This window comes from Epinephelus fuscoguttatus, linkage group LG14, assembly GCF_011397635.1.
Source record: "Epinephelus fuscoguttatus linkage group LG14, E.fuscoguttatus.final_Chr_v1".
Taxonomy (NCBI): domain Eukaryota; kingdom Metazoa; phylum Chordata; class Actinopteri; order Perciformes; family Serranidae; genus Epinephelus; species Epinephelus fuscoguttatus.
In genome coordinates this window covers 27,575,877-27,587,332 of record NC_064765.1, presented here as the reverse complement: position 1 = coordinate 27,587,332, position 11,456 = coordinate 27,575,877, and the positions used below count along the sequence as shown (strand labels likewise).

The 11,456-nt window shown below is 43.7% G+C and overlaps 1 protein-coding gene across 3 annotated transcripts in view; it reads right to left on the bottom strand.

Moving 5' to 3' along the window:
- Window positions 1–356: 356 nt before the first annotated feature.
- sobpa (sine oculis binding protein homolog (Drosophila) a) overlaps window positions 357–11,456 on the bottom strand; it is a 55,853-nt gene continuing 44,753 nt past the window's right edge. For all 3 annotated transcript variants that reach the window (XM_049596012.1, XM_049596013.1, XM_049596014.1), the window contains 2 exons: window positions 8,338–10,396; window positions 357–6,247 (listed from right to left, as the gene is read on the bottom strand). In XM_049596012.1, coding sequence (XP_049451969.1) covers window positions 8,339–10,396 — 2,058 coding nt within the window. In that variant the 3' untranslated portion in view covers window positions 357–6,247; window position 8,338. The remainder of the gene's footprint in view (window positions 6,248–8,337; window positions 10,397–11,456) is intronic.

Genomic DNA, 11,456 nt, shown 5'->3' with positions numbered 1-11,456 from the left:
TACTTTGCATATTACCATTTAGCTGCACAGCTTTTTTCTCAGTGTTTATATTTAAGGTTTCACTGTGGAACATTTGGACTTTTTTTTGACATTTGACACCTCTGAAATTCACATGCCAGACAATAATTGTGATTTTCACAGGTTTCTGGGTTGTTCTTCGCCATGTTGAAAATGACGTGAGGACGTGAGGTATCAAGTCAAAGTCTCCCAATAAATGATACTAAAAGGAAGATGGCAGTTTTTACAGTTTGATTTGATGTCTTACAGTATAAAGCTGCTTCCTTTTGAGCACAGGTTCCTTGTACACGTAATGAATGAGCAGATATGACCCGTCTGAAACAGAGTTGTGTGTGCTTCTTATTTATTTGTCTTCATGAGCAATTCACTGGATAAAACAAATACTGTTACAACACAAAAAATGATTATTTTTCCAAAGCAATTTTGGCCACATGTTATGTACATGTTACAACGTCATAATAAAAAGACAGAAGATCATCTCCTCATATCACTGTTTTTCCATTTTAATAATTAAAAAAGCTTTTCACTGTTCGCCAGGCATTTACATTGGAATAGAATGCTCAGGTCGAACCACCTTCACTTCTTTTTTTTTCGTATTTGCAAATGCAAAACTTGTCAACAATAAATAATACTATAAAATGTACACAAAAAGATTGACAGTCCACCACGAGTTAAAACGTTGAACAGATTAGATGTTTAGGAAAAAGGAAGCTGGGAGGAGGGTTTTCTTCTTAGCAAAAATGTGACGGTCCATACAAGTTACAGAAAAAGCTGATCATCTATACATTGACACTAGCAAGATAACAAAGTTGTTGTTTCTGGTATATTTCATTTTGTACAAAGAAGGGAGAGTCTTCTTTACAAGCGAGCATCATTGTCTTAACTGGAGAGATTATACAAGCAAGAGTTAAGGCAACTTCTCTGTTGTTTTTGAAAAGTAACATGAAGTCGTGTCATGTTTTTTATTTTGTCTGTGGACCACTTGTCTATATTAGGGTTAGAGTTAGTTGTCATTGCATAATTCAGGCTGTTGACCAGGCCTGGAGTCCATCATCAAAAAAGGAATGCTGGAGATTTGTCACGAGTCTGTTTGCCATCACAAAGACTGATTTCAGTGGTCCAGGATTTCCACGTGAGAGTTAGGCTCTCGTATCTTCAATATCAGACGTGGACAGTACACCGTTTGCAACACTAACACAGCATGGTGCAGATTAGGCTCAGACATAACATGCATGTTGTTTTGTCTGTGTGTGTCTGAATGTGTGTGTAACGGTGTCAAGCAGGAGAAAAAGCAGACACAGCAAAGGATTTGGTTAGTTCCTCAGCAAAATTCAAGCCCCCTTCACTTTTTTAAATCAGTATGAAGTTTCTCGTAAAGATAATGAGTTAGAAAAATCCTGGGAGATTGGACAGTAGTCGGACTAAAACTGTAAGTGTAGCCTGACGGTGGCACGAGAAGAAGGGTCAGGAAAAGGTCAACAAAACAATTAGCATTGTCCTCTAGGAGGCAAATATAAAGGAACAGAGATGAGGGCGCCATCTTTAAGGAATGCTTTGTTACTTCTATTATCAAAGTGTACGCACTCAATCCAAAAACAAAATAGTTTACAATGTCCGGATGTGTAAGTGGAGGTAGTGCATCTGGGTCTGTAATCCAGTTTGGGCTGCCAAGTCATATGGATCCATGTTATTTCTCGTGATAAGTTTGTTGCTTACTCGCCATTGCTGGCACATGTACTGTAACACAGTGTATTCCTCACAAGATGGCGCCCCCGTCCGAAACATTTAACACATTATGACATGAACTTGACACTCTCTATATCAACACTTTGGTGAATTTACTCATGAAGCTACAGCCAGCAGCCAGTTAGCTTAGCATTAAAACTGGAAACAGGTGAGATATAACAGCTAATTAGTAAGCTTTCTAAAGCTTAATGCTGGTTGGCAGATTTTTATAACCTCTAGACAGAGCCAGGATAGCCTTTTCCCTGTTTCCAGTCTTGATGCTAAGCTAAGCTAGCCGACAGCTAGCTGTAGCTTTCTATTTGTAACCATATTTCCAAAAAATACTGGACTTTTCCTTTAATTGGAATCTGGCAATTAGCTTTAGATACTTCGTGCACAAACTAAGCAGATATTTTGTCCTGAGGGTGGTGCTAGAGGAGAGCTAATGGGGGAGTCCAAATTGGAAAGACTCCATCCTCTGATTAACATCACTGTGCTTAATTCATTTTTTGGCAATTAATCTGCCCACGTAGCCACCATTTGTCTCAACTGTTAGCAGGACAAAAACTTATTAGTCCACATGTCACATAATAACATAACAGACACCTTTCTTTTCCTTTACAAGGTCAGTCTTCCTGCTTTGAGGATGCTAGCAGCCTGTCAGCCCAGTGCAGTGCACGCTTAAGTGTGCAGTGGAGCAGTAAACAAAAGGTCATTTTAAAAACTTTGTTCTCACAGCTGAGTTGACCAACATAATAGTCCACCACCCTCTTCTTAACAGCATGGTTCAGACCCATCATACACTAACAAACAGGAAACTGTAACCTGTCCTGCCTCAGACAAAAGGATAGAGAGGTTATAGCTACCACTGAGGATACTGAGGTGTCCTCTGGATGTTTTTGCAACCTGGGGGAGCTTTACATTTTAAAAATGTACACATCGCATGTACTGTATAAGTTTTATAAGACATAACATTTATAGAAAGTGTACACATCCATGTAGTTAAAAAATTAGAGACCTTGTTTTCTGGTTTCTGGTCAGTGGCGAGGGGTGTGCTGGGGGACTCATGACCTCTAAAATCCTGGCTGTGGCCTTGGTTTTGTATGACTCCCATATTACAGACACTGGAAACTACAGTGTCCAGTTTCTCGGTTACATCAGCCCTCGTTTCTGTTCTTTTACTAGCAAGATTCTGGACAACAAAACTGACAGCAAGGCAGGGAAACCTCAACTTTGAAGCAGGGGTGCAATTGCTCAATACCTATTCTCCTGTTATGAACTGTAATTTTAGAAATCCTGTGCTTATAAATAGGCTATCTGTGAAGGAATTACAGACAGGGATATCTCTACTTATGGACAAATTCAATTCAGCAGAGGGTAGACAAGAAAGAAACAGGCAGCTTTAAAAAGAGCATTTTCACTGCCTTTGCTTGCAGAGAAATGAAGCGGGGGCAAGGAAATGCTTAAAGTGACACCAAAGCTGGGCCTTGGCAAGCGGCAAGCTAAGCCTAAATGCCTGACTAACAGGCAACAGATAGAGTTGCACACTACTTACTCTGAGTCAACACTCTGTAATCTCAACTGGGCTCTCTGCTTGCACCTGCCTCACACACACACACACACACACACATTAAATTTACTACGTGCGTTGTGTATGTGACTTCAGTATGGGTACTGTGGGTGTGCTTGTGACATGTGAATATGTGTAGTTAATGTCTGGCCTCATTTGGACATGGAAAAAAATCCCACCTTGACCACAAAACCAAATGCTACAAGAAAACAGTGAGATATGATGGGGCTGCAACGCAACGCACACATTTAATGTAACCCACTCAAGTCCTGCAGCATCTTTTTAATCCCGATTTGTATTTCACCATACTCACAGTGTGACGTATCACAGGCCCTTAAACCATAAAGAGAGACTACAGGGTAATACTGTTTTTGACATCCACTTCTGTTCTCCCGTATCTTCCTTCCGTTTTTTAAAAAATAAGTGCTTGTTATTTTGGCAACTATAAATTATCTGGTCAAATCTTCAGTTTGAAATCCCATTTCCACTGAAAACTAGGTGACATGTTTTGTTTCAACACACCAGAGGCCTTTGGCATATGATAATACCTTGTCTCACACTGGTACAATGTACCTCCTCCATAGGAGTGTAAACTAAATGCTGGCTTTGTTTGATGTCCTGGCTCACAGGCTTAAGCTGCGCTGTAACTGGATCAGATCAAACCGAAAGGGTGACAGTTGTGGTGCGTTCACTTAAACTGCCCAAAAAAGCTGTACATAGAGCACGCCACTGAATCGAGGACAATGCTGGCTTTAAAGGTCCAGTGTGTAGGATTAAGGGGGTATATTGGCAGAAATGGCATATAGTATAATAAGTGTTTTCTTTAGTGTATAATCACATAAAGAAAAAGACATGTTTCCGTTACCTTAGAATTAGCCATTTATATGAGTTGCCCATGTTGCAACTCCGTGTTTCTACAGTAGCCTAGAACAGACAAACCAAACACAGGTTCTAGATAGGGTCAATAGCGTTTTTGCATCTCCCAGCATAGTTAGCAGCACCTCTACTATGAGTAGCACCGGAAAAACATTCATTTTTTAACATGAAACTGTCTGTTTGGTTTGGAGAGAAAAGAGACCTTTCAGGATAATTCAGCTCCCGGTAAAAACCTCCTGAACATCAGGATCTTAAGTTATCAGAGAAAAAGCTGAGCACACATTAGCAGGTGCTAGGTAGCAGAAAAATACTGATTTGTAAAGTGAAACTGCTTTATTCAGAGTCTTAAATCACTGTGTCAGTTTTGGAGATGAGACCCCTGCAAATAATTCTTCTCCCGGTAAAACCCTCTTGAACAGTGAACACTGACAGAATCCTAACCGGTAGTTCATGCTTGGCACATGGGAGAAGTTTCAACTGATTGCAGTCTGCAAACCTCACTGCTTGATCCTACAAATCCTACACACTGTCCCTTTAAATTTGGCTTAAAAAATAATAATTGGCAAAAAAATTTAAGAAACTTGGCAGGACTGTTGGACAAGCAAGAGGCAATGTTTTAAATATTTCTCAAACGATTTCCAAAATGAATTTGTCATCAGTGTGTTTATTATAGAAAAAATCTGTAGTGTTACTTCAACAGTGTTTCTCCAGGTCCCAAAAGAATTATTTATGAAAGAGCTGGCTTCCCTCTGCCCTGTCTAAATTCAGTGCAGTCAGTCTCGAACTAGCCCATTACAGAAACATCACTGGTAATGTATTATAGAAAAGATTAAGTACTAGCCTGCGGTTGCAAGTACCCACTGCAGGCTGGCAGAGTTTCTACATTGTCATGCCATCCCAGTTCTTCTGGAGGTGCAGTAAGCCTCGAAATGTTCTCAAACAGCAGCTTATTACTGTCACTAGTGTGGCTTACTGTTAGAGCACACAGACAGCGTTCCACAGGGTGTGATAATGCCAATATTAGGAATGATTATCATGACAACTCTGCCCCATTCTTGTGTAACACTATATTTTAAATGAGTGAAGTTTAAGAGCAAACAAATAGATGCTACAGGAAAATGGCAGAGATTGCATGATTCCACCCACACACCATTACTTGCTGGTGAAGGTTAATATTTCATCCTCTAGTTTGCTGATTCAGTAATTCTCGACAAAATCGGTGATTTTATGTCCAAGGACAGTTCTCCAGCCTCTTATTGAAATATCTCTCAGTCATGTGTTCATGCTTAGTATGCTCCTCTTTAGCTACCACCCATCAGAACCGCCCAGAACACTTTGTGTCAGGTTGGCAAGTAAATTTTTGCTGGTTAGCTTATTGCCAGCTCTGTGGCTCTTTGTGAAATCAGTCTATACCTTAGTGACAAGTTGTGTGAGGGAAAAAAAACACTTACTGAAGCAGAGATTTTGTATCTGTGGTGTGGCACCAGGTCGGACTGAAACAGGAGCAATTTCATTGAGGGATGTAAATCTCTCTTTGGAGCTCCTTCACTAACATCCCAGCAGCAGCGTTCCATAGAAACAGACAATACAGAGAGCACTTGCTTTGATAGAGGGAGGGTGGATAAGGTATAAGGGGCAGTGTGGGCTGAGAGTCTGTAAATGAGGAGAGAAGCGGGGTAAAGTCCTCCTGTTGCAGGGATATACTGTCTGCAGTTCAAAGGTCAAGCGATCCTGCTGGCCACGACATCAAGTCTGTAGAAGTTCAGTCCATCAGAGTGTCTGACACATGGACAAAAGGAGTCCTGTCCGCTCTGCTATGATACACATCAACATGTTTGGTTGGACTCTCATCAGTCGTCGAAGGCGTTTTGTGGTGCTGGTAGACTGGACGATGAGTGAGGACGAGAAAAATCTGTGTGTGTGTGTGTGTGTGTGTGTGTGTGTGTGTGTGTGTGTGTGTGAACGTGTGTGGTGGTGTAGCTGGGAGGGGTGGGATTTGGAGGTGGGGGGTGGACAAGTGAGTGTCGTTGATGGCACTGTGGTCCTCAGAGCGTCCATCTGTGAAACAGAGTGGGAGGAGAATTAGACTGAGTCAACCCCCCCAAGGCTGTTTTTTGTAGAGTCGATGCATGAATCCAAGCAGGCAGCCCCAACTTTCATTTCAAGGTAAGTAGGAGAGCAGAGGGGCTTCAGTCCAGAGCAACAGGGCTCATACAAGAACCTCTCAAGAACAGTTTTGGTGTTAAAATCACTGAGGATCAAATTGAGGAAAATGCAGATTGTCAGCAGGGCTTCCTAATTTGGGGTTTATTCTCTTCAGTACATGCAATCAGTATCAGCTTGAGGACACTTTTGGGCAAATAAAGAATGAAATATTCAGCGTGTGCCTCTCTGGTGGCATAAATTTTACATCATGTTTTATATAATTCATAATGAATGCCTTGTGATATTGCAGACATGTGGGCAAGGTGAGATACAGCAAACTGATTTAGTATTCTCCCTTATCAATAATCAAAAAATGGTGTATCTTTAGGTATCTGACGGTTACGGTACATTTTTTCCTCCTCTTCTATGATTCATTTCAGCTGCTGGTTTGCTTTTAGCAGCACTAACCGCGCATGGGGCTTGATTTCCATCTTTTGTCGTTATTAATTACTCTAATTCAGAGCGCTCGCCTCGTGTTACCACAACTTGAATTGGTCTTCAATTGCTCTTGAATACAATTTCATTTAATTAACAACTCGAGGAGTGCATCATTAAATTTGGTAATAATGTGTTGAATAAATCCTTTGACATGACAGACTTCCCATTTCCATTCTGAAGCTCACAGAGGTAATCTGCCAGTCAGGGTGAAGCAACAAGTAATCTTGCTGTAAAATGGGAGCAATGTGCCTGCTCATGAGGAAATATGAAAGAAAATAATAATGTTTTGGCGAAATGCATGCTCCAGCAAGAAATGCATATAAGTCAAAACTACAAAACAAACCTAAAACAAGTCACATTGCAGTTGTAGTTTACATCCAGGTCTGTCCAGACTCATATGTTGCCATGACAGCAGACATTGCTTCAAGTATGGATGTTGCTGCAAAAAAGCTACATATTGTAAAACAGGGAATGCTTCACACACGTCTTCAACACAGCAGCACAGAAGATCAGCAAATGACCTAATGTCTCTCCCTCTGTTACTGAGTGATGGCATCCAATAATAGTTCTTGCAAAACATTATGATGTCACAGTGAAGTTGACCTTTTGGATATAACATGTCGTCACTTCATCAGTTTATCCTACTAGACATTTGTGTGAAATTTTGTCATAATTAGCAACTGAATTCTTGATTTATGGGCAAAAACATGCTTTGTGAGGTCACAGTGACCTTTGATCTTTGTGCCCAAAATCTAATCAGTTCATCACTGAGTGCCAGGGGACGTTAGTGCCAGTTTTTAAGAAATTCCCTCAGGGTGATCTTGAGATATCGCATTCATTGCAGGCATAACAAATGCTCACACGTTAGTAGGTTGTCATCTCTAATGATATATTTGATAATCTAATACGGAGTCTTAATATGTTATCTAAATCTAATCAACAAGTAAGCTTCACATTGTGTTCACTCCTGGTTTCCTTTCAGACGCCTTTCAGAGTCAGTCGCTGTGAGTGACATTTAAATACATCACCTGCACACCTCTGTGACAGTGACATCTTTGAACGTGCACTCTGACATTCTTTTTGGATGATAATTCACTTGCTTGTTTGATTACTGTCTCTTTGAGGGCACACAGAGTCTACCCTTGAATCAAGCACCATATTGTGAAATTCTGATGAAGTGATCAGCCTCATTGTTAGCTACACTGGACAAAACATAAAATAACCCTCTTGCCAGAATTCCACAAATTATAGAATAAGACTAAATATGAAAAATAAACAACTTGTTAAAAACATTTTGGAAGTAAAGGAGATAATTTCAAATAGTTCAAGGATACACGCTGGGGAGTGAGAGACATTTGAAACATCAAAAGCGACTGATTATTCGATGGGTACCCCACTGTGAATTACAAAATGTCAATGAATAAATCTGTGTAAATTCATACTTAAATACAGAGCCTGCACGACCACATAACAGTTTTTGTGGGAGCACACTGGGGTAAACCCACCTCATTTGTTTTGATTGCGGATTCGCAGACACCTCCTCTTCAGCGGCGGCTCTAGCTCGGGGCTCCCGTCTGCTGATAGAGGGGCACTGATGGAGCAGGACAGGATGGCCGTCTTGTCAGCGCCGGGCTTTGGCACAGGCTGGATGACGACACAGCCTCCGGTAGACAGCAGCGGCAGAGCATAGGCGTGCTCACCCTCCTCCATGTTGGAGTCAGGGTCTGGCTTACCCTCCACTGTGTCCGCCATCTCGTCTTGCGTTGAGCCCCGCTTACCCGGCTCCCAATCTCCAATTGAGCAATTGTTCTCTTTCAGTGCCTCATGCTCCAGCTCACCATTAGCTGGTTGCTCCTCAGCCTCTCCTTCTCCTGCAACACTGTCTCCTCTTCGGTCAGGGTAAGACTCAAAGGCAGGAGTGAGGAGCGAATGCCATCCCGTACCATTGACTATGACATTACATGGGGCAGCAGGGCTAGTTTGGAGCTGGGGCAGGGGTTGGGGCTGGGTCCGTGCTGTGCTGGGTAAGGGTGGTGGGGAACGGTTAGACATACAGGGATTTAGCTGGCTCACTAGAGGATCAGCATGGCAAGAAGGGCTGCTGTTGCTGGATGGTGGGCCTGATAATTCCAGTGTGTTTGGGTGTGTGGCCCCTTCCAGCTCTGCAGCACTAAGGAGGCCCTGGGAGAGGGCCCCTTCCCCCCCATCACGACTGCCTTTCCCTTCCCAACCCAGCCCAGCAGCTGGTGGAGATCTTGATTCAGCCTCTGCCTCTATTTTGACCTGGACCCCAGGTAGCATCCTCTGAATTACCTGCTGTTGGCATGGCCTCTGGCCCACAGTTAGATCAATAACCCCGTCCATCGCTCCAGGGCCGCTGGTTAGACACAGACTGCCTGCGTTTTCCTCTGCCTTCACAGTCAAGTCCACCAATGCCGTCCTGCTTCTCTCTGAGCGTACAGGAGAGAGATGCTCTGCACCAGCTGGCTCTAGTTTCTGCTCCCCTCTGTCACCTGCAGAGGAACCTGGAGAGTGGGGCCCAGAGGCTGAAGCTTCAGAGGACTCTGGAGCACTGCGGAAGGTGCCACTGCTCTCTGGCTGGTCCCTGGAAGTTTTGGGGCTGAAGGGAATTGGGATTGGAATAGGGATTGGGACTGGGAGGGGTACAATGACAGGGTAAGGGACCAAGAGAGTTGGAGGGGGTACCAATGGGGCCAGGGACGGCATACCAAAGTTCATCATAGGGGGCAGAGGAATGCGTCCATTGGGCATCATGTTGACAGGGGGGAAAGGGGGCAGGCCTGGCATGGGGAGACCAGGGTGGGGGGGCATCATGCCAGGGTTGGGATTGGATGAGGGGTGGACATGTGGAGACAGCAGGGGTCTGTGCATGGGGCTTGATGCTGAACCCATGGTCCTAGAGGGAGGTGGTGGACCAATGCCAGGGATCATGGGGTTTGACAGGGGGCTATTGGGCCCACCTGGGTGGGCAGAGGGCCGAAGAAATGGTGGACGCATCTGCTGCATCATTTGATGCTCCATGAACAGCGGTAGGGGCATGGGTCCCCGGGGTGTCATCACCATGGGAGGGCTACCAGGGGGAACACCAACAGGTGGGTGCAAAGAGGGAACAGGTGGAGGGGGGAGTGTGGGGCTCTCATGGGGTCTGGGTGTGGGAATCTTGGCTGAGGAGCAGGAGGACGGGGAGCAGACGGCAGCAGTGTCTGATGGTGAGGTGGCAGAAGAAGTGGAAGGGGCCATTGCAGAGGTGGTGGAAGGCCCCCCTGGTGAAGGAGCTTTTCGCCGGAGGTCCGTTAACGGCGTTCCCCAGGATTCAGGAGTGAGCAGCTGCACTCCTCCACTGCACTCCATCTTACTCTCTCCACCAGCGCCGTGTCCAGGGTTACACAATGCTCCAGGCAGTGCAGCCTGGGTCTCCTTGTAGAAAATGTCCATCTTATATTGGTTCAGGCATTTGGCACTGCAGAACTGCAGCCTCCGCTCACCAGCACCGAAGTCCAGGTACTCCTTAGTGTGGCGAATATGTTTGCACCAGTCACATACCTGTAACAGAAAAACACACACACAATACACACACTGCATCAGCACCTGTCACTCTGCATACAAAAGACTTCTAATTTGTTTTTGATGAAAAACAAAAAAATCCTCTGAAGTACCCTGGTAAGCAAAAGCTCTGCCTCCAAACCATCTGGATATAAACACATTTAAAACAAGATTCAAGAAAACTGATGCTGTCTCTAAACACTCTTACAAATCTGTCAAGAGCAAACACTTAACCTTGAAGTTTGTTTAAATTCGCATGCCTGCATGTATTTGATCTAATGTAGGTGTGTGTTTGTGCATGTGTATAAATCAATGTGTTTTCCTTACTGAGAGGTAAATGTGCATGTGATGGCAATTGCTGCTAAGTGCTATTGAAGTGACTTTGTCTTTAACTTTTGTGCTAACAAGAAATGCCCATTTACACCTTCTGTTGGCAATAAAGACACTCTCAGTCTCATTTAACCACAGATCCCTGGGAGACTAACGCCCCGAGCACAACAAGACAAAAAGATGATTTTCCGCAAATGGCCTTCCACACTTGGTCTTGAAGTGTGTGCCAACTACAGTTGTAAACAGACATTAAAGTTGAGTCAGTTTAAATGCTGGAAAGAGCAAATGAATGATACTGAATTACACAGAGTAGAAAACTGCTGCTGCAACTTTCAGATTTCTAACATTTTGCACTTCAGGCCACACCCCAAATCAAAAACAGTCCCAGAAGGCACATAATTTATGATTTTAAATCTCCTCAGAGGCATCAAATGATTGAATGATGAATTTTGTCATTTACTGTAAACTCTCAAAGGGGCTCACTGCAAACTTTAAACCGTATGAGTTGGATGAGCTGGTGGCTAGCAGCTAACGTTGCTAAATCCATGTACAACACTAAACAAAGACAACAGGCTCAACAGAGCTAACGGTGTTAACCAGAGGGGAACCAGAAAGCCTCCATGATGACACCATCCAAGAACCCCCTGTATCTGCACAGTGCACAGAGTGGGACACACACATGCACTAACATGCATGCGTAGCCGCACCACCATAACCACAACAAACCACA